This window comes from Artemia sp. Qi Xiang Cuo, chromosome 3 (genome assembly GCF_049724085.1).
Source record: "Artemia sp. Qi Xiang Cuo chromosome 3, ASM4972408v1, whole genome shotgun sequence".
In the NCBI taxonomy this organism is placed as follows: Eukaryota; Metazoa; Arthropoda; class Branchiopoda; order Anostraca; family Artemiidae; genus Artemia; species Artemia sp. Qi Xiang Cuo.
Genome location: NC_142796.1, coordinates 43,325,556 through 43,353,122, shown reverse-complemented (window position 1 = coordinate 43,353,122; position 27,567 = coordinate 43,325,556). Strand labels below are relative to the sequence as shown.

Here is a 27,567-nt window from a genome sequence, read left to right as displayed (position 1 = left end):
AGAAAGATAAATAACCTGGAAAACTAACCTTTTTGCTATAGAGGGTTATAATAATGAAGTAAATATTATTTACCTTTTTCAAGCGTAATTTTTGTGTCTTTCATTGGTTTTGTTTCTTAGCTCAAGAGCAGAATAATACTTGACCAGATTTCATTCTTTTGGAATTTTTGTTAGGAAAATAACTTATTCATGAATATATGAATGAAAGCTATGAATATTTGTTCAATCTTATTCATTGCTCTCATATTTTAATTTTACTCTTTGCAGCAATTTTTAACATAAAACTTATTTCGCTATAGTCATATTAGCTATCAAACAACTAAAATTGTCTTTTTATCCTGAAAATTGTATCTTGTAAAATCTTTTCTTTTTTCAAAGTAATTGTCGGTGACTAAACTTCACTGTTTCTCGGAGCTGAAGTAATTTATATCAATCTTGGGGAGATTTTATTCCCTTTAAATTCATTGGAGGCAGAAGAATTGGAACTAAAGTCCTCATACGCTAAACTTGTAGTATCGAAAACAAAATAGGGCTTTATCTTGCTTTTCAGACCTATGTCGAATGATAAAATTGTTCATAACCTTTCCATTCATTCACAAAAGTTTAACTAGGGTCCTTGGGTCGCCTAATTCTTATATCTTTTCTTATTAAGGAAATAATCATTCAGATGACCTTGAATTACCCTTTTGGGCAGTACTGTATTAGATATAAAAAATACATTACTACAATAGTTTACTAGGCACAAACATAGGTATCCATTTTCGGAGCTGGTGACGTAAGAAAGTTAAAAGTAGTGATTAATAGGTAAATCGTTTATAGGAAACAACTGAAATGATGGGGAAAACGCTTAAAACCATGGAATTTCGGAAGGAAGTGGTTCTGTTAAGCTACCCTCACCTGTGTATCAGCCCAAACTTTGCTCAACAGTTTCAAATTTTATTGACAAAATTTAGAGTGATGCATTTCAGTATAAAACTAGAGTATATTTACATTAATACATAAAATGTCAAATAGTATGCGTTATAAATACGGGGCTTTGTCAGCATCATGAAGCACGAAAGTGCTAATTTAGCACTATTACAGTCAATTATTTGACTATAGGTGCGAAAATCGTTGTGTAGCACGTAAATTTGGGCAATAATAGCACAGCACTTTAGCAACTGACCGCGGGGGCAGCCTTAATAATGGAAGCCTTCTGTTGGCAGTCTGTTGTGTTCTATCTATTTTTAGCAAAAGTTCTTTTTTTTAAGTGCATATCACATGACAAATTAAATGATGGCTCAAATGTTGTCTGGGTCAGAGCTCTCCAAGTCTGTGTTGCCACAGTCACAGGTTTCCTGTGAAACTTCACAGCTTTTTTTATGGTCACAGGTTCACAGGTTTTTGCCGCTGAATAGTAGAAAGTCACAGGTTTTTGTGCTAAAGGCTCCTAATATGACCTAATATTCAGCTAAAAGTTGAATTTTGTAGAGCTCACATTTTCAAATTATTTTTAGTGATTTTGAGACGACATCTATGCATCATAACTCTAAAGCTTCATAACATTAATCACAAATGACAGCCCAGGCCATTTTGAAATAACCATTTTGAATTGAATTGATAAAGACGATACGTCGGAGTGAAAATGCTTTTACATTATTGATTTTGTTTCCCCTGTATAAACCCATTTGTAGAAATTATCTGTCTGTTATTAGATTGTAAAAGGTGTCGTTTAAGCTTCTTTTATAAGTCTTTTAAGCTGCTGCTTCAGCAGCATCTAAAACATTGCCAGACTGGTTAGAGTCTTTTGTGCATGATACAATACACTACATTACCCATAGTCCAAAGAGGCTTGGAGAATTTCATGACCACCAGAAGTTCGCTAAAATTGAAGTGAAGCAGTTATTATCGGTGGTTTCTACGAGATGGCTCTGCTTTGAAGCCCCCATCAGACGGCTATTAGAAACCTGGAATGCCTTGTTATTGTTTTACTGTGGTCACGTGCTAGGCGAGGGCACTGCAGACAAGGCGAGCAAGGAGAGGGCACTTAAAATATACAACGCTTTAAAGAATCCTGTCACGAAGGCCTCTCTCCATTTTCTTGCCCACGTTTTTGGGATTACCAAATCCCTAAACACTGACTTTCAGAGCAGTGACACAAAAATCCGTAGGCTGGTGAGCAGCTTCATTACGACGTACGCAACATTACTCCAAATGTTCATAAGAAAACGCCTGATACTGGTAGCAAAATCAGCTTTCTCCATAGATCTGGTTCCCGCGAACTATCTTGAACTGGATGACATGAAATTAGGCACCAATACCGAATGTTACCAGGAAGAACGCGGACCAAGGATTGCTGAGGACTCACTCAATCCATTTAAGGTCAACTGTCTGAGGTTCCGCAAGCGGAAGAGACAAAAAATGATCAGAGAAGATCGAATTTCGTCCAAGCTTAGGATTCTGGATCCCTACGTTGCTTTTGGATCTGAAAAGGTGTTCATTATTCGCATTCTCGTGCACTTTTCTACGCTTCTGGGAAGCGATGCAACGATTGTAGAACGCGAGAGAGAAAGCATTTACCGTCAGCTCCAAGAACTTAGGTTGAGACGAGCTTATCTTGGTCAAGATCTGGTCGACCAACAGTCTGGTTTCTGGAAAAATATTTTGCATCTAAAGAATGGTATTGGCGACAAAAAATTTGCTGATCTGGCGGCCTTTATGTTGCACCTCTGTTTTCTTCCCCATTCAAGCACTGCTGCAAAACGGCAGTTCTCTTTCCTGTTGCACATGAAAACGAGACTGCGTAACAAGCTGAACACCGGGACAGTTAGTGCATTGATAATGACCAAACAGTTAGTTGGTAAAGCCGCTTCCTGGACTATTCCAAGCACAGTTTATATAATTATCCAGTATGATCTTTCCCTATCTCACCCATTACAAAAGCCCGGACCGAGGTGCGAGTGCTCCAGAGAACGTTTTTGCAGATATAAACATAAGCGGCATTAGATCTTTTCACGGGTAAACAAAGAAACAAGTACTGACAAAACCGCTTGGCCGGCTCAACCAATAAGTGGACAATAAGTACAGTAATAAGTGGGAGGAGCTTTTTTTTCGCACCGAGAATGAAGAGCCAGAAATCATTTGCGGTAAACTTACTGGATAATTTTATAAACTGTGATTCCAAGTAATCTACTGGATAAGGCTATCAAATGGGGAGAGGCAGTTTGTAATAAAGAAGATCCTCGTTGTGCTGAACCTGACAGCTCACACTCCGACACTTTATTTGTAAGTCAATAATATGATTTGGTTAAAATTTACCTATAGGCCTACCTGTGTTAATGTAAATCTTGTTAAAAAAAGGTTTACCCATAGGCTAGATTAAAATGACTAGGCTATGACAAAATTGAGAATCATAGGAAACATATAATATAGGCTATAGCCTATAGGCCTATTTGGATAAGGTTTGAAAGGATAGGTTAGTTTAAAATTGATTTACAACCGTTACAAATGCCATATTTAGATTCAGGATGAAAATATAATCGTAGGGGTAAGTTAGTATCATAGCTATCTGCTTACTCTATTAATATAATTGGGCTATTTACTGAAATTCTGTAGCTACTTTGTAATATGCAGAATGTTTCTATTAATCAAATTAGCCTATCATATTTGCTTCCTTTGTTATCCATTTTTTGTCACTTTAATGCTTGTATCCATTAGGCCTATGACAATCAATCTGGTAAAAATGAATATCATCTAGGCCTATATTAGAATATAGAAACCCATTTTAATAAAGGACATGTGACACTTCACAAGATTCAGTTAGTAGAAAAGTATATTATTAGGATTATATATGGATCCATCAGGGCATGGGGTAGGGCGCATTGCCAGAAAAACAACCTCGTTATATAGACAAAACATAAAATAAAGAATCTAGTAATACTAGCATACTTTTATTTTATTAACATGTTTCCTTCAGAAGTTCTTCACTAAATATTCAGGTATATATAAATCTTTGGATAGACTGTCAAAGAAAGTATAGGCTATTTAATAATTTATTTTTATTGACCTAGTTGCAGTAAAGTTGTTCTTTTTCCAATTAGATAGTCCACTCACATGCACTCTATTCCCTTTTTCCCAACAATATTAACCTTTCTATTGTTGTTTCGTTACAGTACTGGTATTCTAACTCTTTTATTTGGGTAAAATGTAATGGAGTAGTTTCTGATTCAAAGGTGCTTCTTTGGCGTGGGGCCTGTCAAGGTGGTGTGCTTTCTCCAACTATTTATATAAAAATAGAATAATGTAAAATCAGCACGAGTAAAACTTAACACAACGATTGCGCAAAATTATAAAAGAGTGAGAAAAATTTATCTGATTACTAGTCGTACATGATTATTCTCAAGGCAATGGGCGTATCCATGATTTTTGTTGGGGGGGGGGGGGTAAATTTAAAGAAAAACTGTAAGAAACACACACAAAAATTAAATTAATTTTTTTTAATTTTTTAGGAGTCGGAAAAAATTTCGGGGAGGGAGGAGGCTCAATCCCGGTACCCCCTCCCACTGGATACGGCCTTGCTCAATGCTATAAAAAGAAGAGCTACAAATTTTGTTGCTTTCTCCTAGTATTTTAAAGCATAAGGAATCACAAAGATTAATAAAAAAAAAATTGCAAACTTTTAACATTTCCAAGGTCAAAATGGTATATGCTTTTTGAATTTAAGTAAGCTGTAAGTCAAACAGTCATAAAATCAAATTAAAATATTTTTTGAGGTGAAACAAACTGGTAGAGGATATTAATGAAACAAAAATAAAACAACAGAAATAATACCACTTATTTTGTGTAATTGTCATACCAATAGAGTTGCTCATAATTCAGGGAGAAAAAAAAATTTAAAGTAATGTCTAGGCAAGAACTATGAGGAGATTGGATGAAACAATTCGAAAACACTTCTTAAAACAGTAAAACAGTTCTATCAAAGTCATAGAAGATTATCCTTGATACAAAAAAAACAAAACAAAAGGAAAACAAAAACAAATAAACGCAAAATGTGTGGCTAACATCTATTATTTTAAAACATGAGGAATCCCCCATATCAGTCTAAAACCTCATAAATTGAGCTTTATTGGAGACAATACTTTTGTGTGTTTACTAAAAATTTAGATATTGACTTTTGCTGCATCTTAAATATGTGCAAGGCAAAAAAGTTAGCAGTCAAATTTGCGTTTGGAAATATCAAACAGAGTCAAATCTAATGGTCATTGAAAACCGTATGAAATCAGCTTGAACAAATTAATATTTGAGCCAACCCCCCCCCCCCCCCCTCTTGAACAGCTTTAACAAATTAAAAGTTCTAGTACCCTTTTTAAATGACCAAAAAAAATGGAGGGCAACTTCCACACTCATTTTTTCCCAAAGTCACCTGATCAAAATTTTGAGATAGCCATTTTGTTCAGCATGGTCGAAAATATGATAACTATGTCTTTTAGGATGACTTAATCCCCCGAAGTCCCCAGGGGGAGGGCTGGAAGTAATGAACTTAACCAAATGTTAACATATAGTATTGGTTATTGGGAAGTATGCAGACGTTTTCAGGGGGGATTTTTTCTGGTAGTGGGGGGAGGTGGGCAGTGGGTCGGGGGTTATGTGGGAGAATCTTTCCATGAAGGAATTTTTCATGGGGGAAGGGAGATTCCTATGAAGGGGCGCTGGATTTCCCAGCATTGTTTAAAAAAAGATCAGAAATTACATATAAAAAAACAAGTTTTTTAACTGAAAGTAAGGAGAAACATCAAAACTTAAAACTACAGAAAACATTACGTATATGACTGGTTTCACCCCCTAGTCAATGCCTCGCTCTTTAAGCCAAAGACTGTTTAGTATTTTCATAAGAGCTATTTATTCTAATTAACGGCATTTGTGATTAAGGGGTCATTTTTAAAGAATTGGAACAAAATTCGAACTTCAGCTTAAAGAGCAAGGTATTGACTAGGGGGCGAACCCTCTAATATATGTCTTAAAAATATATGAATATAGAAGTTCGTTATGTAAGTTAATAAAGTGAGTTACGTATATTTATTACTAATACAAACGTTCGTAAATAAAATTAAACAGGTTTCGAGATAGCCATTTAACCAAATAAAAGTAAAATTAATATTCAAATTTGGTTTTAATTATTCATATGCGGTGAGCCAAAATCAAAACCTGCATTAATTCAAAAGCGTTCAGAAATTAAATAAAAAAAAACAAGTTTTTTTAACTGAAAGTAAGGAACGACGTTAAAACTTAAAACGAGCAGAAATTATTCCGTGCATGAAAGGGGCTGTCCTCTGCTCAACGCCTCACTCTTTACGCTAAGTTTTACTTTCTCACAACTCTATTTTTTTAAACAATGAAAAACTTTAGCGTAAAGAGCGAGGCGTTGAGGAGGGGACAGCCCCTTTCATATACGAAATAATATCTGTTCGTTTTAAGTTTTAACATCGTTCCCTACTTTCATTTAAAAAAACTTGTTTTTTTTTTATTTAATTCTATTAAGATAGGTTGTATGTACAAAACAATGAGCGTAAAAATTTACTTTTTTTTATCCATCCTAGAGAAACTACTCTTACAAAACATTTTGGCTTAAGTCCGGCCCATTCTAAAGGGGCACCGAAATGTATTCACAATCCCATTGAAATAGGAATACAACTGTTTATTCGTCTAACTATTGAGTTTTCTACGCTCCTGAAAAACAGTAGCATTTCAAGTATTTTATAATACTTGAAATGCTACTGTTTCCCTCTTGTTTTTTTGTTTATAATTATAATGGGCAAGAAACCGCCTTTGATCTTGTTTAGTCAGGCTATTCACACGAGTAAACAATACGTGATCAAGTATTTTTGAGATGTCGAATAGTTTCCTTTTTGTTTTCGCTCTGGTTATGTCTAACAGAAACATAAACAGCACTTAAAAACCCATTTGATAGAAATTTCATCCTTTTCAATCTCATCGAAATTTCGTCCATTTCATCTTAAATATATGTAATTTTTGCGTCCGATAATATCACATCCCCATGTTTGTGGGGATCAATACATCCATTCTTGAAGCTAAAAATATTGTCAATTCTGTCTTGATTCTTCAAAAATGTGCGGAATATTCAGCTTTCATTAAAATGTATCTCTCGGCAATGAGCATTTGTATCTCGAGTCGAACCCGAGCAAAATCGCAGCTGCTCACACTTAAAAGATAAAGTGGGTAGAAAACCGGGCATGTTACATCTAGGTGAAATGAGAAGCACTTCTTAAGGGCTTCAGGAACCGAGGTGGAGCCGTAAGACCTTGTCTTTCCCCCAACACATACACAGACGTGTTATACCTCTTTCAACTCAGAGGCATTCAAGAAGCAATTCTTGATGCTCACAGTCACTTTTACTCACAATCAGTTTAATATATGAATTGAGCAGAGAGAAGCGGGCATTAAATGTTTTTGAAGCAATAATCATTGTTAGTATTGATAATCTGTACAATTTTAGGGCCTCAGGTGGGACCTTAAGAGTCAAAAAGCCCTCCCTAAAATCGAACTGTGTGGATAACTTACACCTCAATGTTTTATTCCTTTTTGAAGTTAGTATCATACCAGAATTCATAATCTGTATACCTGCAGCACCGTCTATATAGACTAGAAATAGCTCTTAGTTGCCATCAAATCTACTTGGAATCTGACGTCTCCTTATTGTAAAAGTACTTATGAAGATAATTTAGGAGCCTACTCCCCTCCCCCCACAAATGACGAATCAATCCTGGACTCTGAAAAATGAATAACTAGGACATTTACTGTTGCTTCTGACTACGTTTGGACGAGACCCAACCATCCCTTTTAGTTGATGCTCAAACAATTGTAATTTTAATACCCCTCTCCTTACCTCACCGCAGCTGAATTGGTTCCGGACCTTTCCGGGAAGTTCCAGACCCCCCCCCCCAAAAAAAAAAGAAAAAAGAAAAAAAGATATAAACTATTTATTATTGGCTGCTAGATGTCTTCAGTTTTGGCTAAGATTGAACAGTATCCGCTGTTATATTATCTGATGACAAGAATTAAAAAAAACCTCCCTTCAGGTTAGTCAGACCAAGTAGGAACTCCTAGACAAAAAAAAAAAAAAATAACTAGGTCATTTAGTCTTACTTCTCATCTAATTTGGTGGATTACTTGTTTTGGTGGAACTCAGGAGGACAAGAATTAAGGGGCCCGTTCTTCCCATAAATTTTGATCATGGACTCCCCAAAGGCCAAGACACTTAGTTCTGCTTCTGATCTAGTTTTGTTGAAATCGGACACCACTTCTGGTGAATGTCTCGATGAAAATAACTTAGGGATCCCCATCTTCCTGACTTTCCCAATAGGTGCCAGAATTATATCTGGAAAGCCCAAAGGCACACATTGAAAACTAATTTGTAATTTGTATTATATGTGGTTGAGATACATTTACCCTTTACGGCAGACTTATAAATAACAATATTCCGAACTGATGATTTATTTTTAGCCATCTCCTGTGACATTTCGTAAAATTCGATCGAAACTGAAAATTTCCTAGAGATTAGAATTTAAGTTTTTTAGATTAACTTTTCCAAAATCATTACGAAGAAACCAAGAAAAGATATATAATTTTCAATTTCGAGCCTCGAAGGGATAATTTTTTGCTATACAGGAGTCCGTCAAACGATCCTAACGTTGTTGTTAAACGTAGCGTTGTTAAACGATCCTAAGAAGTTTAGTTTTGAGGTTGAGAAAGTTTCGTTTTTCTTTTTGTAGTGGTTTTTTGTTAAAAAAAAGGGAAAAAATGCAGTATTGCTGCTCTACAATAAACTTAATAGAGAGAACAACTGGGCTAAAATTTTATTAAATAAAGAAAACAAAAAGTACACTGTAAGGACCAAATATTGCAAATTCATGGCTAGTTTACAGTCCCCCCACCAGTACATTTAAAAAGAAAAATAAATGAACACACTCATCTAAGCAATTAACTTTTGGAATAAAAATTGCAGCAAATAGGGATTGAATTTGAACGGCTCAGGGTAGACAAAGACAATACCCGTGGATGATGGAGTCTTATACGTAGAGAGCCACAATATTCTACGGCATCAACGATGTTTCTCTCAAATTTTTTTTTAGTCATTGTCCCCTAATATCCACAATTGTAGACTAAAGTCACTGGCACTCTGCAGTCTTATGCTCCTGCAGCTCTACGACTCTGCCTAGAAAGCGGGATCGAACCCCATTTTTTGTACAGCATGTTGTTTATATACCATTTGTCAAACGATGTTCTGAATATCAGATGATCCAGGGTCTAACGGCTAAGGAATACAGAATATGGGAAGCTAAATATAGGATTAAGAATAAATATGTTTGTAACGTTGCCAATAAGTAATTATTTTGGTATTTTACAAGATTTGATAGTTACGCTGTAAATGTATTTTTCTCTCGGCAGGTATTCAGAGGATAAGGATAAGCATATCTTTAAACTATTATATAATTACATCTTAGAGCTTGGAAAAGAATGGCTTTTAAGTGAAGGTGATTAGATTATGGTTTTGTTTCTTTAGATAGAGTAAAACTGAATGGAAAGTACTGAAGGAAACGTTGAAAGAACTGATTGGTAAATGCTTGGACTAAGCCCAAAGAAGGTGTTCCTTAAAAAATTATTATTTCAATTTAATTTTAAAAGTAGGAAAGAAATAAAGAAAAATAAACCTTGTTTAAGTTTTTCCTTCAGTAAATGATGACCTACCTCAATTTACCCAGCATTTTTCAACCCAAAGGGCAACAACATTAGAAGATGCAATTCATATTGAAAATGATTTGGCTGAGTAGCCAAGCTGATTATGGCTGGTCAGTTCAATAAAATTAAATTATTCACGAAATAAGGGACAAGGGACAGGACAAAAAAAAAATAGATTTGGTACTGAAATTGGGAGTAAATCCTCCTCCTGATCCATTTCAACCACACTCTTTCACCTTTGAATATTTTGCCCGTAAATGTTGGGTGACTTTAAAATCTTGTGTGAACAAACCGGCAATTTAAATTACTCATTGATATGGTTGACGAATAACTTTTAATTGCAGCAATTGAAACTCCACAAAATAAATCTAGTAAAATAAATTACCCCTACTAAAACTTAAATCTTAGAATGTGATGATACCGGTGCCGAACTTACTGAAGATGATGAATATGATTGAATATGATATGATGAATATGATAGGATGAAAAAATTCGTGTTCGGTATTGAAGTATTTCATTGTTTGGATCAGGCTGTTGTGCTATGCTTTGAAGATCTGTCAAAAGAAGTTAGAAAATTCAAAAAATAGAAAAATACTGCTTGTTCCGTATCAGTTCTTACTGGCAGTTGTTATTTCTTTCCTTCTGTTTTATTCTTAGATTTTAATAATTTTTTCGTATTTAATTAACATGTTTTTTTTGTTATTTCTAATTTTGTGGACAAGTTTGGGTTACTTAAGTAAAAAATTTACATAAGAATGCTTTTGATTGCAAATTGTACATTTTTCCTTTTGCAGCTAAAAGGGGTCCGAGGAAGAAACTCATTTAGATCTGAACGATGATGAAAGGATAAATGAAAACTTAACGGTGATTGTAGTCACCATGAGTGTTGTAGGGACATGGAACATTTTATATAAGGAAAATACTAGCAACTGTCTGACCATCATGCTTTCTATTAAAAAAAAGAGACAAGTGTTATTTCATCTAGACAGTATTGAAGTAATGTGTTTTCATGTCAGAACAAAAAAAGTTATATATATTTTGTTGAAGAAACAGAACAAAAAAAGATTTTCAATTATATTTGTACAAGATTAGTAAACAACACCAACACCATTTTTAAATAATGATAATGATTAATTTTTCTAGGGAGCTACGAACAATAAACCAAAGCAAAGCCGAATAGACTTGGTTCACAATTCTCATGGAAAATTTATCAAAATCACGACTGTTCGGGATTTGAGGTTGCACCATTTGTCCCATACAACCAAGTTTGTTTCCTGATTAAGGCTCTCTATGGTTCTCAAAGTATAATCGAGTGTCATCTCTAGGCAAAAAAAGTATTTTGCGCTAAGAGTCGATACAATCACATTTTTCTTTCAAGATTTATTGTCCTTTCCTCTTGTTCCCCCAAGTCAAAATTTAAAATCTACTAGATTGAGCTTTTTATAAGAAAAAACTTTTTAAGTTTAGTTTTAATAAAAATCCTACAGATACGAAGAAAATGGTAATTTTAATTTTGAAATACTTTATTCACATAAATCAGGATATACAACAAACTAACCTACCACCATATAAAGAATAAAATTTGAAATGAACAAAACACATACAAAGAATAAAATATGAATATATATGAGATGAGAGATATGAGATATACATTTATTAAAAAAGAAAACAAACACTATTCGCCTTTTGCCTGCCATGAAAGGCAATAAGCTGAAAGGGCAAGCGAAAAATGAAAGCTTGAAAGGGCATGAACTATACTATGAACTAAAAAGAATACTAGAATTCTAGAGAATTTATACTTTAATTCTAGAGAAACACCCACTAAAAAAAAATTTGCTAATCTAAAGTTTATTCTGCACATCCCTTTATCAGAGTGAAAACACTTTTCCACTCTAAAAACTTTCCACTGTGTCTCATCTGTCAAACTATTAGTTGTTTTAGGCCCTCGAGACTAAGGACATACATAGTTTTTAGTTTGAATCGGAGACAGAAAAGTACTGGTTTTTGTCTTTCTAAATTAATTTTTTTCTTTTAAACAAGTACGTAAGATCTTTTACGTGCGTCCAATATAAATAATTTGTTTGTGAGTTAAAATTTACTATGTATTTTTATAGTTCTATACATATCTTACGTATTCTAGATATCTGTGACGGAAATGCTTGGAATCCGAACACCAGTTTTTCGGAACTTAGTAAATTAAAAAGGAAACTATTAAGAAGCAAAAGCAATCCTGATTTAAACGGCAATTCAGCGGCGAAAAAACTGAAACATGAAGAAGAAGAAAAGGGGTTCCCGATTTGTTCAGAACCAGATTTGGACTCGTCCTGGGGAGACGTGAGTTATAAATAATATTTTAATTCGTTTTTCCCTTCTTATTTCGTCTTCGATAGGTGATTTTGGATTCTCCTCAATGTAAATTTATTTATGCAATTAATTGTTTGTGTATGCAATTAATTGTTCGTGCAAATTTGTATATGTCTTTATTTATTCAGTTAGCAACGCTAGATATTTGCGTATTTTGCCCCCTCCTTCAGCTCCTGGGTGTTCTCGAAATGATCAAATTTCTTCTGCTTGTTTTGGAAGGTCTAGAATTTCAATTAGGTACCAAATACCTGATTATAATGTACCAAGTAACTATAATGTGAAAGCTAGAATTGCAATTGAGGTATCTTGGTAACCGAATGTATCCAATTGAGGTATCTTGGTAACCGAATGTATCCAATTGAGGTATCTTGGTAACCTCAGTAAAATTAAGGAAGGAAAATTTAAAGATTTTTGTCTTATTTATGATCAAGGATGATGATATAATGGAGGAATGAAATACGTATATTTTGTGTATGTGTGTTTACCCACGTTGAGAATGGCTCTCGTGCCTACTTGCCCAGCATTTCTTTTTTTTAACCTGTTTTTTTTTTTCATTGTCATCTGTATTAGACATTTGAACTAAATGTATGTTTTTTCAAAAAGTTTTCAAAAAGAAAAAAAAACTCTTTAATTTATTACGCATTGAGCTAAGATGTCTCAAAAAGCCTTTTTGTTAAAAAGAGAAGAAAAACTTTGGCCTTTGTTTTTTTTCCTTCCCAAATAAAAGCAACATACTTGAAGTTTGAATTTTGTACGTTAGGTAAAAAAGTTTCCGTGAGTTAACTTTGAATTATGAATTTTCATATTATTTTTTTTTAATAAATATGTACACAGCTGTTAAATTGTTTGGAAAATATCTAATGTTGTCAGTTGGCTCTGGATAAATAGCTGCTTTTAACTTTATATCAACCAACTAGAAAGAATTTAAGTTGGCAAATGCCTTTTACGAAGAGGATTCAGAATTGTAGTCTCTTCCATTGATAAGTTAGAGCTTCGAAATATCATCAGTGTCAAACAAGGAATATTTTCACCATTTGTAATCGAAAAAGAGATGGTTTTTACATTAAATTTTAAAGCGGTGATCAAATGAGTATGGGTAAGTTACGAGTGTACGAGTGTGTAACTGACACTAAAGTAAAAAAAAGAAGTCTTCAACAATGACGAAGTTTCTGACGACGCATTCGACGTTTCTTGACTTTTTTTTTTTTTTTGGTAATAAGAAGGTAAAATCACTGTAACAGTCAAAATCATAGAAGTAACACAAGTATCTGATTTTAGTTTTGAAGAATAATTGCGGCCTTTTAATAAAAGTGCTAAGAAACGCCAAACATCTCCAACTCGGAAAATTGTTCAACTATCCGATTCGAACTTACAACACGGGATCTAGATTTCAAGCAAGGCTTAGTTTTCAATATCATGTGTTCTATCCATTTTCTATGTTTAAATCTAGACAAATTTTCTGGCCTTGAGTTTAGATGTAAATGACCTGTCTTCAAGGGTTCTTATAAACCTTATAAGCAAGAAAAGGAGTAGAGGGACAAACTGGGAAACACCTTTCTAGGAGCTAACTCAACAGATCAATTCTGGCATATTTACGTGGTCTCAAAATATTTAGCGGGCAAAATATTTAGCAAAGAAATAAGGCAAATATATCTGGAAATACACCTCCAGTATTGGATTAGCACAACCAAATTTACCCATTTTTTTAGATCTAAGGCAATCATCCCTATGAGTGACATCCCTATGATTACAAAACAAAACCCACCAAACCCTAGACAAAATCTTCCAAAACTCGACTTTTACAGATTTTTCAACTAGGGAAGAGTGTCTCGATTGGTAAATGGGGGCAGAGTAGGGGATACAAAAATCTGAAACAGCATGCTGAACGTTCAGTCTTCAGTACAGGGGGGAGGTGAGATTTTTTTAATGATCAAATCGGAACTTTATTGAACCCAGCTTAGTATGCTTCAACAGTGACAACGTGATAAAATTTGCAATATATGTGCTTTTGCCATGGTATTGTTGATTAAACCGACGGTCTTTTCCAAAATTCAATAGGAAACACAGAATTATTTTAGAAACGCGCCTTTTTTAAGGTAATAACATTAAACTGATTACGAGTCGTGTCGACCGTTTCTTTTAATTAAAAGAGTAAGCTGATCGCTGACACATATAATTTTTTTCTGACGCATTTTTTGATAATTTTTTGCTGACACACCTAACGAAGAATGCAAATGGCCACAGAAAACGGAACAAGTTAGTTTGAGTTGTTAGTTTGAGGTGTATACTAAAGAGAAGTAAACCATGATCTTCTTTTGTGCTTTTTCGCTTTGTCTAATTTCAAGAATTTTTGCATGTTTACCAAGACATACCGCAAAAATAGACTGCGATGAACTGAAGGATCATATGACCTTTTTCAGAAGATTTTCTGACCAACTTTATGAAACCACATCTAGCTGTGACATAATAGAAAGGTTCAAGTGGCATTATAGTCTCTCAAGATATTTATCTCAAAACTACAGTGCAAAGAATTTTGAAGATATATATAATTATGTACATTTTGATTTGATCATGGTTAAAACTATGGCGGACGAGTCAGGCATAGATCAACTGAACCAGTTACACAGAATTATAGTTAATGAACATGAAAAGCTTAGAAAACTGTTTATATCCTATTGGACGATACTTATTCCAGAAAATTTCTCTGTGTCTGCAGTTTTGACGGAAGACCTGAATTTCAGAAACATCCCTAAGAGTTTAAGTTGTTACTCGTTAGCAAAAATTCGAAGCCTCTTAAAAAAAAACACAATTTTATGAACGGAGCTAAGTATTTCTGTGACAATCGGACAATTAATACCCAATATGAAAATTTAAAGAAAAAGTTAGCCTTTTTGGACTATGGTTTCGATGACAATCATTATACCAATTTCAAAATTTACAGAAATGAAAGTTGTGTTTCTAGATTTGGGCTTGCCAAGTTCACCAAATGTTTAATCCAACCATGTCGTCAATCAAAACACACAATAAAATCCATCAAGATTCAATTAATCTTGAGGCCAAATTTTAGAATGATGTATGATATATTAGAAGGATTTCAAAAAACAAGACGCTATATTGAAGAAAGAAAAGCAAAACTTGTCGGTACTAGTCGAAAAGTAAAAGTGGTCACAAATTTGTTTTGTCAGGATAAAAATGTCATTCGGAATTTAAACGGACCGGTTGTAGTCCCATCACTGTTCCTTGTTAGTCCGTTCTCCCATTTTTACTTTGAATTTTTCTTCCCTGACATTTTAAAAATAATTGAGAATCTTGAATTCAGTGAATGGAACTTTTTATCATTTCCCCTCGTTCTTGAATCCACTCACGTTGAAGCAGCTGAATCGAAAATACACGTGTGTTCAAATATTGCAAGAAATATCCAAAATATTAGTAAATACGCTAGCTCCAAGGGTATATTTCTTCAGTTCCGTTTATTCGAGGATCAAAATTTAATACAAGCAAGTCAAGAATGGTTTCAACGTTTATGCTTAACGATTATTCTATATGGCGTGAAACGATTGGAAAACTTGCATAGCATAAGTGTCTTTTCTGAAATGGATCGTTATGCAAAAGGATGCTCCAAAAAAGAAGACATCAGAAGAGCTGGTCAATTACTAGATGCCGGTAGAGATGGTAACCTTCTCGTGGTGCCCTTTAGAGCAGTAAGCACAAATAGTGGCCTGTTATTGCTAAGTTCAGTCACCGTCCAGCCACTGGCCGTCCTTCCAAGTGCCTGACCAGTAATGGTAAGTAAGTGATGGATACCAAAATCATACCCAGGGAGGGGGGGGGGGGTAATTTTCCGGGATACACGGTCCAGCGACCAGGGCGTAAGAAAAGATCCTTAGAGGAGCAATCTAAAGTGGGATAAAGAAGTTATCTTGCTAGCACCGATTCTGAGGATCAAACCAAAATTTTTAGCGTGTTTTGAAAAAAACTGTCAAGTGAGGAAAAATGCCATTTGAAGCCTCATTCAGACACGGTAAATCCGATTTTGATTAACCTCAATGGTAAATGTTTTTGCGACAACAAATCTATTGGAATTTCAAAAATATATTACTAAAGGCAACCAAACCACTAAAAAAAGCTATAAACATTGCATAGATAAATCACTGGAAAAACAAAATCAAAGGTTTACTAGATTATCTGCGGTTACAGGAAGGCCTGACTTATTGCTGGCAACCACAATCCTACCCAGTCTTTGCTGCATATCTTCTATGGAAGTAGTCAGCGCTAGAATTGCCATGATTTCACTAGCAACTGCTATGTCAAATTGAGCTTGTCGTGTTTGATTCTTTTCTGTTGATGCCTGACCAACTGTTATTTTTCGCAGGAAACAATCATTTACGTCACGAACTAAAAGAAATAATATACTTAGTTCCATTTCCTAATCTTTCTCTCCCCTATTTTTATTTTGATTTGTGGTGAAGCGAACCCAGTTGGATCGAGGTCCTTACTTCACGCGGGTGCAGCTCACGCTTTTGGTACTCGAACGGGTTCTTACTTTGCTCGTGTAGTTATTGCTGACCTCTTATTTGAAGTCCTATCACCTAAAATTGGACCCAATTACTAAAATAAAGCACAGAGGTTAAAGCATTAAAACCGTGCCGCTATTCAAAATCGATTTTTCTGAACTTAATTTTAGGGCAAGAACTATAGAAGTTGGAATAGAGCAATCCGTCCTAACTGTTTTAAGAATATTTCTACAGATTATTCCTAAAGAAGCTCTTAGCCACAGAGCTTAAATTCAAAAGTAAAATTATATTTTTTAATACTCAAAACTTTTGCATAATGACTTTTTAAAAATTTCGACTCAATTGTTGGAAGTTCAAAACATATTTATAAAATAATCATAGAAAATAATAAAACAATACAAAATCTTTGGCCTATAAAACAATTTTTGATTAAGAAAAATTATGGCTGCATTTTTGAATGTAGCGTTAGTATTTTTAGAGTCATGTCTATTTTACGCCTATTGTAAATTGCTTATGCCTATTGTAAATGTTTATGCCTGTTGTAAATTGCTCATTTCCCAAAGCACTGCCATTGCAAAGAGACTCGATTTTAAGTTATGCCAGAGCAATATAACACTCCGATATTTTGCAATAATATACTTTGGCAAAGAGATATTAGTCTCCTATGCATTTGTTTTAAAAGAGTTAATTAAAATATTTTTGCGACGCATTTTTGTAAACCAATCACATCACTACTTATATCTGGAGAAACAAATAGCCCTGCTTTATCAGTACCTGATTGTTTTTGGAACCATCACATGTTGCATCCAATGAATTTGTTTTCAACGATAGACAAACATTATACAAAACCTGATTGGTTCTTTTGTATGAAACTTTAAGCCACTAAAAAAAAATTTAGTTTCCGAGTCACAACATTTTTAAAAGTAAGATCTTTGTGTCTCTCTTGCCACCTATTTTAATTATATAGCCATATTGAATAATAATATATCGGAAATTTGAACCAAAATTAAATGTATATAGTTTTATATAAAGTTAAAAATAAACTAATACAAATTTAATACGAGTCAAATAATTAAACACGCAATTAAGAATAGTTCAGTTAAACTTTTAAATAAATTAAATTTAATAGCTTCGTAAAAAACGTTATACGAGCTTTGTTTAAGCTCGTTCCTGATTGGGATTAAATGAAAAAAAAAAAAAACTTTTTTTTAACTGATAGTAAGGAACGACGTCAAAACTTAAAACGAGCGTAAATTATTCCGTATATGAAAGGGGCTGTCCCCTCCTCAACGCCTCGCTCTTTACTCTAAAGTTTTTTCTTGTTTAAAAAAGATAGAGTTGTGAGAAAGTCAAACTTTAGCATAAAGAACGAGGCGCTGAGGAGGGGACAGTCCCTTTCATATACGGAATAATTTCTGTTCGTTTTAAGTTTTAACGTCGTTCCTTACTTTCAGTTAAAAAAACTTGTTTTTTTTATTTAGTTTTTGAACGTCTTTGAATTAATGCAGGTTTTGATTTTGAATCACAGTAGATCAATAATTGCGATGAGTTTTGCATAATCATTTTACTTTTATTTGGTTTAATGGATTTCTTAAGACTTGCTTAATTTTATTTACGAAAAACTCGCTTAATAACAAATATACATAACTTTCGGATTAAATAACGTAATTAACTTCTGTACTCATATATTTTTGATACGTATATTAGGGGGCTCGTCCCCTAGTCAATTCCTCAATCTTTAAGCTAAAGTTCGAATTTTAAAGTTCAAAGTTCGTATTTTAAAGTTTGAATTAAAGTTCGAAAAGCCTTCTTAGGATCACATATTTTAGTTCTTGACTTTATATTAAAGTTGAAGTTAAAATAGAGCAAACAAACCTGGAACTTAAACTGCACAAAAATTATTGCTTCGCAGATTACTCAAGATATGACTGCAAAACTAGCAAAAATAAACTGACTTGTGATATTTTCTAATATCTGTAGAATCCTATAAACTAGCACTTTACTGAAAACACAAAGTCAACCAGAAAAAATAAGACGTTCTTTTAGCAGCGGTAAACTCCATAAATAGCCTAATTAAATACTAATTTTTAAGGCTCTCGACAGCCATCATATCGATAACATTCAGAATGCAATTATAATTCTCAATAAAAAACTCGATCAAGCTCAATTTTCAGTGAGCACTAGTACTTAGAATTCTACAAATATTGGAAAATAATACGGGTCAATATATTTGATCTAGTTTTGTAGATACATCTTGCGTAATTTGTGAACGAATAATTTTTGTCCGTTTTAAATTTCAACTTAACTATTTACTTCCGTAAAAAATACTTCCTTTCCTACAGTTAATTTTTGATCGTTTTAAAATAAAGCTCACGGAATGATATTTGCCTAACTTGGGAAATTGAACTAAACAAGTATAAGTTGACTCATGAGTTAACTCATGAAAGAAATATATTAAACATAGCATTTAATTCCTACCTTCCTTAAAATTTCCAACCATATATATGCAATTTTGTCCTGTAAAGAGTCCAAACGGAAGTTGCAAAAGGATGTCCAAAAGGAAGTTGCTTTGATTAGTTGCAGATAGAACGTGCAGTTTTAATGAAAGTGAAAATAAATATTTTTTTATTAGGCGAGTTTTATTTGAACTCGATTTTTAGCTTTCAATAAGGGGGCTGAGAGAAGGAGTATGCAAGAAAGGAGGATTGTAAACCTCGAGTTAACGGTTTGTTCAACCAAGTTTATTATAATGATACCCTTGTTACGCTTTTCATCCTTTCTACTGCAAAAATGCCATAAAAAAATGTTATTTTTGGTGATATTTTTGATGATTAAAATATGTTATTTTTGGCACTTTATACGGAAGAGTTACTGAGATGAATTTATACAAACCACGTATACATGAAGAGTAGTTTTTAAAAGAGCGATTAAACATCTGTCAATGATTTTGCAGTAGCCTGAAAAAAAGGAGACCTTTACTGCTGGTCATGAAAAAACGATATTTCTTGTTTTTCAACACGGGGGGGGGGGAGGGGGTAAAAAAATCCAGTTTGCATTGTCTGGCATTTTGACCCTCTTTAGAAAAAAAAATAATACTTTGTGGCATAAAAGGGAGAAAACGCCATTTTTCTGTGGTGCAATCTCCGTTGCTACTTAAAGAGCGACTAGATACTCTGATTTCGATGCAAATGAACCCTCTCCCAATATTCTACAAACTCTGGTTCAATACGATCATCCCTGGTCAATACGACATCAGTGCCCTCACACAAAGAAAGTGTTTTCGCTTGTTGTTCATTATCCGACCTAGGGTTTACAAAATAAAAGTTCTAATGATGCACTTCCCGTTTCAATCCGACGCCAAATTCGATGGATTACCATCTCTTTTTCAAAATCATAGAAAACTTATTTTTGCAGTAAACTTTTACTGCTAAGTCAAACTTATATAATAGTTATTGTTTCCAAATCGAGTTTAAATGAGAAATGTTTCTCATTAAATGATTTTTTTTACACGTTTTATACTTTTAGTTACTATGGGTTGCAGTTGATTCTTTACTGGGTTGCAGATGTTGCTGGAACTATGAGAAAGTTCGATTTTGTTCTCCAGTGTAATTATGCTTTGTTACACATAGTATTATTTTGACTTTAATTTTCATTTTATTTAATTTTATACGGGAATATTTTTTTGCTAAAAGCAAAATTTGCAAAATTTGGCTGGTTTAAGGCTACGTAATCGCAATATCATTACGCAAAAAAAAGTAAGATAAAACTAAACTTCCGTTCGTAGAAATACGTACGGTTTTTAAATGCCTAAAAAACCCATAGTCTGGAAACAACATTATATTATTCTTTAACAGGTCTTTCAGTCTTTGTGTCAGTCTTTAAAAGAAAAGTAAAAACAAACGAGGAAAAAAACAAATAAATTTTGTTTAAACATTTCTTTAATAAAAAAAATTAGTGCGACAAAACTTCAAAATCTGAGAAATTTAATGATAATCCCTTCTATTCAGTATAATATTTTCTTTGAGAGTAACTCAGCAAATGACTGTGAGGTGCTGCTGGTCTCTAAAACTACATGTTGGTCTATAAGTCTATGAAATGTATTTAATTCCGTCTACATAAAATTACTAGACTAATATACTGCTCAATACCGTTGTCCAATTCAGGTGACATTGGGGGAGGGGCTATCAAAGGCCCTACCCTTGTGAACCCAGATTAAACGATGAGGCGTCTGTGTATCCACTTTTTTTCATTGATATACTAACTTTACAAGACGCCAGGTTCGTAATCCCGAGTGGCCATGAGTATTAAACTTCTAGGCCGTAAGTTCAAATGTTCTATAGGGGGTGACAAACAACAATTAAGGATGTTAAGCCTACCTCTTTGAAAAGTGATTGTCTCGGGATCGATATCCAGTCGAACAAAAGCTCGGGTTTCTTCATCAGTCAAATCACCAGGTTCGGTTTTATCAACGCCAAGTCTTCGGAGCCGACGAAGCTAAAAGAAATTATGGTTAGCTTGAACAAAAACCTATATAATTTCAGACAAATGACACAATTGTCGAAAGGTTTATTTATTTTATTTATTCATTAAAAATTAAAGTCATTTATTCAATATAGTTCAAAAGTTAATAAAGTTAATTTATTTATTAAAAAGTTTAACCTACTTTTATTTTCGCAAGTATTAAGAGACGTTTCCGATTCTACGAAAAAAATTAATTCTATGTCAATAAGACATATAACAGAAAAGTTTCCGATAATTCGATAAGCCATTATTACGGTTTCCTTAAAGTAATAGGCCAAAATGGGCTAAAGTGGCTTCTGAAATCTCTAGCTCACCCTTTACAATGAAAAACAAGAACATCAAATAGATGGCAAGATAGTGTCTCCCTGTCAAGCAGTTCGTGGTAACGACCTGACAATAAAGAGCGGTTCAGGTTGATAGCAAACAAAACTCTAAGAAAGGGACTTTTGATAACAATTAATATACCAAAAGAATCCGATTTTTATGCTGCTTCCAAATATATATACAATTCCTTAAGTTTGAAATTATTCATTGAAAGCCACTATCTGAAGAAAGTTTACCTGATTTTTGAAAAAGGAGGGAAATATAACCTAAGTGGCAAGTGGCAAAGTTAGCTCAGTGGCAAGTGGATGAGTGGAAAAACATACCCTAAGTGGACAAACATCTCACCATAAAATTTAGAATATCAAATAGCCCTACTGTAGACGTTTCAAGCTCCTTCCTACAAAGATGTGAAATTTGGCTCTTTTTTTCTGAAGGATCATCACGAGTGTGTATTTATTTGCTTTTTTGGTGTTATTTTCTCCCAGGGGTTATCATATCGCACCAATGGCTCCCATAAAATCGAGAGAAGGCTCATTTGAACGCAAGATAAAAGTTCATTATTGTTCTTTTTTCAATAGTAAAAAAGACTGTACCATGGGGAAGCAGTGTTTTCGGACATTTTGTAGTACCAAGCAACGATCTTGCCCCAAAGAGGGCCAAATTGCTACCGATTGAACATTCGAAGATATTGAACCGATTGAACATATACAGAACATTCGAGCCTCCTAGTTTCAGAGGGAGCATGAACATTCATAGGAACGTTAGGAATATTCGTTCCTAAAAAGTCACGTAGTCAATGCAAGATAAATGGTTAACATAGGATTTAATAGTGGTTAATAATTATATTAAAATATAATTTATTTTAAAGTTTCATTTAATGAAGTTGATTAACTTGATGTTTCATAGAATTATGTATAGTGATGGGTAATTGCGTATCAACTATTATGAAGAAGGGGCAGTAAAATATTGAGTAAGAAGGGGGGACGCCTCAAAGACTCAATTTTAATACCCAAATCACCTAACTTTCAATGAGCCTTCAGATAAATGTAGAAAGGAGCCTGAGAGGGGGAAGCTCGAGATTGAACTCTAGCCCCCCTTCATTTGAACTCAACCTGAATAAAGGTGCTGCGGGATGAAAGCTTTCTTAGCATTACAGAAAAATATTTACTTTTGTAGCGTTGATTTTAAAAAAACTTCCACAATAGAAGTTTTTCAAAGAAAAAGGAAAGAGCTACGTTAAATTTAAGAAGAGCGGAAAAAAATCAAATAGTAACTCAAGTGTAAAATGAATATAAATAACTGTCAATACAGAAGTGAAACCGAAAACGAACAGAAATTAAAATATAGGCTAATCAAATTTAAACTTAAGACGAACCAAAATCACCACAAACAGAAGTACTACTAACGTCCTTATGTCTTGTAAGGACGGGAACATCACTTACGCTTTGCTGAAAACATTTCTTATTTCATGCTGTCTTTATTGGAGTCTTTATTGGTCATATATCAAGAAAAAAGGAAACGAAATCATCATACTAACCAAGACTGTTGAAAAAATTAAACAAATGTTTGTTCAAAAGAACTAAAAAAAAAAGATTATTTAAAACAAAACGAAACCATAAATTTTAACAAAGATAAATAAGGTTTTCAAGCTTTGTTTTAGAAATAACGATTAAACAAAAGACCAAATAAAAGACCGATCAAAACAAACAAAAGATTTTTTTATTATTTTTGAATCGTTACTGTGTAAAATAAACTTAGTGTTCAGTGTCAAATATTTAAGTTATCTTTAAACTTAGAGCGCAGAGAACAGCGTTTACCAGACCACCATAGGACGAGAAATTTGATTGGTCAAAAACGTAGCATTTTAAAGGGACTTGTCTTCCGGCCTATTACACGGTACACTTTTCCTTCTAATCTGACACCACTTTCGAGGTGCTTCAATCTTTTGAGGTTTTACAGTCTGTTACAATCCTTTTTCAAGGTGTTACAAGGAAGGAATCATTCCTTAAAGCACTAAGGCCACTAAAGATGAAATCTGATTCTCTTAGTTGGCTAAGTGGACACATACACAACGGTACACGTCTTTAAAATTTAGGAAAACCTTCAATGCAAAAGACTTTTGATGTTGGTATGCACTTTTAACACTTAGCGAGCGCCAAGTTTGAAACTAAAGAATGTGTGAAAATCAGCAGAAAATGAGAAAAAAAATGTATCATCAAAGAGCTCTAGAAAGTGTAACTTTCTTGATATTGTTGAAAAAAAAACAAATACTGCCATTACTTGGCAGTAAACTGGGAAAATAAAGAAACGCAGATTCAATGATTAAGATTATTTAAGAATATAACCCAAACAGCTTGTTATCAAATAGGAACTGAAAACAAATGTATATATCTTTGAACTACTAGAAATCTAAGCTGTGCATTAATACGTTTATTATTAAAATTATTAAAAATTAAACAGTTCAAATTATTAGTTAATTGAATTAACTATAGTAACATATTTTCAGATATACCTATTAGGTTATGCTGCTTTCTTGTCTTTAAAAATATCACTCTTCCTACTGAATCTTGACATATTCTCACTAGCTTATATTTTTTCAATGGCAAATAAGGGTAGACCGTATTAATTGCTAAAATACTTGGCTACATAATGAAGATGGGTTTTTGTCGTAACGGGAAAGGTTCCCACTTGTTTCTTCTCACGATTCAAGTGTGGCAACAAAGAAGAGAGCCTACGTGACGATACTATCTCAATAGTTACATAGCAACCAAACTAAAAATGAAAGAAAATTCCAGTTTTCAGGTTTGAATAGACCGAAGATGGTGCCAGGAAACAAAAATGTTTTCATTTAGAAAGCCTTAGAGCCTTAATAAAAGTGTTGAGTGAAACCAAGGGACAGCCAATCGCCATTATCTCAGGTGTAAAGCTAGACTCACCGTTAGTATTTAAATAATTGACCAAACTCTCAGAACAGTGTTTCTTAATTTTGCCTTATTGTTTTTTCTTTTTTTACTGATTTCATATATTTTTTCAAATTCATTGGATGCAACATGTGATGGTTCCAAAAACAATCAGGTACTGATAAAGCAGGGCTATTTGTTTCTCCAGATATAAGTAGTGATGTGATTGGTTTACAAAAATGCGTCGCAAAAATATTTTAATTGCAGCAAACCGTTTAAAACAAATGTATAGGAGACTAATATCTCTTTGCCAAAGTATATTATTGTAAAATATCGGAGTGTTATATTGCTCTGGCATAACTTAAAATCGAGTCTCTTTGCAATGGCAGTGCTTTGGGAAATGAGCAATTTACAACAGGCATAAACATTTACAATAGGCATAAGCAATTTACAATAGGCATAAAATAGACATGACTAAAAATACTAACGCTACATTCAAAAATGCAGCCATAATTTTTCTTAATCAAAAATTGTTTTATAGGCCAAAGATTTTGTATTGTTTTATTATTTTCTATGATTATTTTATAAATATGTTTTGAACTTCCAACAATTGAGTCGAAATTTTTAAAAAGTCATTATGCAAAAGTTTTGAGTATTAAAAAATATAATTATACTTCTAAATTTAAGCTCTGTGGCTAAGAGCTTCTTTAGGAATAAGCTGTAGAAATAATCTTGAAACAGTTAGGACGGATTACTCTATCCCAACCTGTATAGTTTTTGCCCAAAAATTAAGTTCCGACAAATGGATTTTGAATAGCGGCATGGTTTTAATGCTTTCTCCTCTGTGCTTTATTTTCGTACATGGGTCTAATTTAGGCGATAGGACTTCAAATAAGAGGTCAGCAATAGCTACACGAGCAAAGTAAGAACCCGTTCGAGTACCAAAAGCGTGAGCTGCACCCGCGTGAAGTAAGGACCTCGATCCAACTGGGTTCGCTTCACCACAAATCAAAATAAAAATAGGGGAGAGAAAGATTAGGAAATGGAACTAAGTATATTATTTCTTTTAGTTCGTGACGTAAATGATCGTTTCCTGCGAAAAATAACAGTTGGTCAGTCATCAACAGAAAAAAATCAAACACGACAAGCTCAATTTGACATAGCAGTTGCTAGCGAAATCATGGCAATTCTAGCGCTGACTACTTCTCTAGAAGATATGCAGCAGAGACTGGGTAGGATTGTGGTTGCCAGCAATAAGTCAGGCCTTCCTGTAACCGCAGATGATCTAGTACACCTTTGATTTTGTTTTTCCAGTGATTTATCTATGCAATGTTTATGCCTTTTTTTGTGGTTTGGTTGCCTTTAGTAATATATTTTTGAAATTCCAATAGATTTGTTGTCGCAAAAACATTTACCATTGAGGTTAATCAAAATCGGATTTACCGTGTCTGAATGAGGCTTCAAATGGCATTTTTCCTCACTTGACAGTTTTTTTTCAAAACACGCTAAAAATTTTGATTTGATCCTCAGAATCGGTGCTAGCAAGATAACTTCTTTATCCCACTTTAGATTGCTCCTCTAAGGATCTTTTCTTACGCCCTGGTCGCTGGACCGTGTATCCCGGAAAATTACCCCCCCTCCCTGGGTATGATTTTGGTATCCATCACTTACTTACCATTACTGGTCAGGCACTTGGAAGGACGGCCAGTGGCTGGACGGTGACTGAACTTAGCAATAACAGGCCACTATTTGTGCTTACTGCTCTAAAGGGCACCACGAGAAGGTTACCATCTCTACCGGCATCTAGTAATTGACCAGCTCTTCTGATGTCTTCTTTTTTGGAGCATCCTTTTGCATAACGATCCATTTCAGAAAAAGACACTTATGCTATGCAAGTTTTCCAATCGTTTCACGCCATATAGAATAATCGTTAAGCATAAACGTTGAAACCATTCTTGACTTGCTTGTATTAAATTTTGATCCTCGAATAAACGGAACTGAAGAAATATACCCTTGGAGCTAGCGTATTTACTAATATTTTGGATATTTCTTGCAATATTTGAACACACGTGTATTTTCGATTCAGCTGCTTCAACGTGAGTGGATTCAAGAACGAGGGGAAATGATAAAAAGTTCCATTCACTGAATTCAAGATTCTCAATTATTTTTAAAATGTCAGGGAAGAAAAATTCAAAGTAAAAATGGGAGAACGGACTAACAAGGAACAGTGATGGGACTACAACCGGTCCGTTTAAATTCCGAATGACATTTTTATCCTGACAAAACAAATTTGTGACCACTTTTACTTTTCGACTAGTACCGACAAGTTTTGCTTTTCTTTCTTCAATATAGCGTCTTGTTTTTTGAAATCCTTCTAATATATCATACATCATTCTAAAATTTGGCCTCAAGATTAATTGAATCTTGATGGATTTTATTGTGTGTTTTGATTGACGACATAGTTGGATTAAACATTTGGTGAACTTGGCAAGCCCAAATCTAGAAACACAACTTTCATTTCTGTAAATTTTGAAATTGGTATAATGATTGTCATCGAAACCATAGTCCAAAAAGGCTAACTTTTTCTTTAAATTTTCATATTGGGTAGTAATTGTCCGATTGTCACAGAAATACTTAGCCCCGTTCATAAAATTGTAAGTTTTTTTTAAGAGGCTTCGAATTTTTGCTAACGAGTAACAACTTAAACTCTTAGGGATGTTTCTGAAATTCAGGTCTTCCGTCAAAACTGCAGACACAGAGAAATTTTCTGGAATAAGTATCGTCCAATAGGATATAAACAGTTTTCTAAGCTTTTCATGTTCATTAACTATAATTCTGTGTAACTGGTTCAGTTGATCTATGCCTGACTCGTCCGCCATAGTTTTAACCATGATCAAATCAAAATGTACATAATTATATATATCTTCAAAATTCTTTGCACTGTAGTTTTGAGATAAATATCTTGAGAGACTATAATGCCACTTGAACCTTTCTATTATGTCACAGCTAGATGTGGTTTCATAAAGTTGGTCAGAAAATCTTCTGAAAAAGGTCATATGATCCTTCAGTTCATCGCAGTCTATTTTTGCGGTATGTCTTGGTAAACATGCAAAAATTATTGAAATTAGACAAAGCGAAAAAGCACAAAAGAAGATCATCGTTTACACCTCTTTAGTATACACCTCAAACTAACAACTCAAACTAAACTA

The 27,567-nt window shown here is 33.9% G+C and overlaps 2 protein-coding genes and 1 pseudogene across 3 annotated transcripts in view; 2 read left to right on the top strand and 1 right to left on the bottom strand.

Moving 5' to 3' along the window:
- Positions 1–12,687: 12,687 nt before the first annotated feature.
- On the top strand, positions 12,688–25,483 carry LOC148954130 (uncharacterized). The gene is made up of 2 exons (XM_089085954.1): positions 12,688–15,884; positions 25,429–25,483. The coding sequence occupies exon 1, from the start codon at positions 14,913–14,915 to the stop codon at positions 15,873–15,875; it is 963 nt and encodes a 320-aa protein (XP_088942080.1). The 5' UTR covers positions 12,688–14,912; the 3' UTR covers positions 15,876–15,884; positions 25,429–25,483.
- The window catches only part of LOC148954128 (C-1-tetrahydrofolate synthase, cytoplasmic-like), a 56,601-nt gene continuing 44,949 nt past the window's right edge, over positions 15,916–27,567 (bottom strand). The window contains exons 4-5 of the mRNA XM_089086168.1: positions 20,990–21,107; positions 15,916–16,494 (exon numbers count right to left, since the gene is read on the bottom strand). Coding sequence (XP_088942294.1) covers positions 16,265–16,494; positions 20,990–21,107 — 348 coding nt within the window. The 3' untranslated portion in view covers positions 15,916–16,264. The remainder of the gene's footprint in view (positions 16,495–20,989; positions 21,108–27,567) is intronic.
- Positions 22,379–27,567, top strand: part of LOC148954129 (uncharacterized) — a 20,241-nt pseudogene continuing 15,052 nt past the window's right edge. The window contains exons 1-2 of the transcript XR_016141578.1: positions 22,379–22,382; positions 25,429–25,646. The product of XR_016141578.1 is annotated as an uncharacterized LOC148954129 (transcript). The remainder of the gene's footprint in view (positions 22,383–25,428; positions 25,647–27,567) is intronic.

Coding starts and splice junctions, on each gene's coding strand:
- LOC148954130 (XM_089085954.1), top strand. CDS start 14,913: ATGAACGGAGCTAAGTATTTCTGTGACAATCGGACAATTAATACCCAA.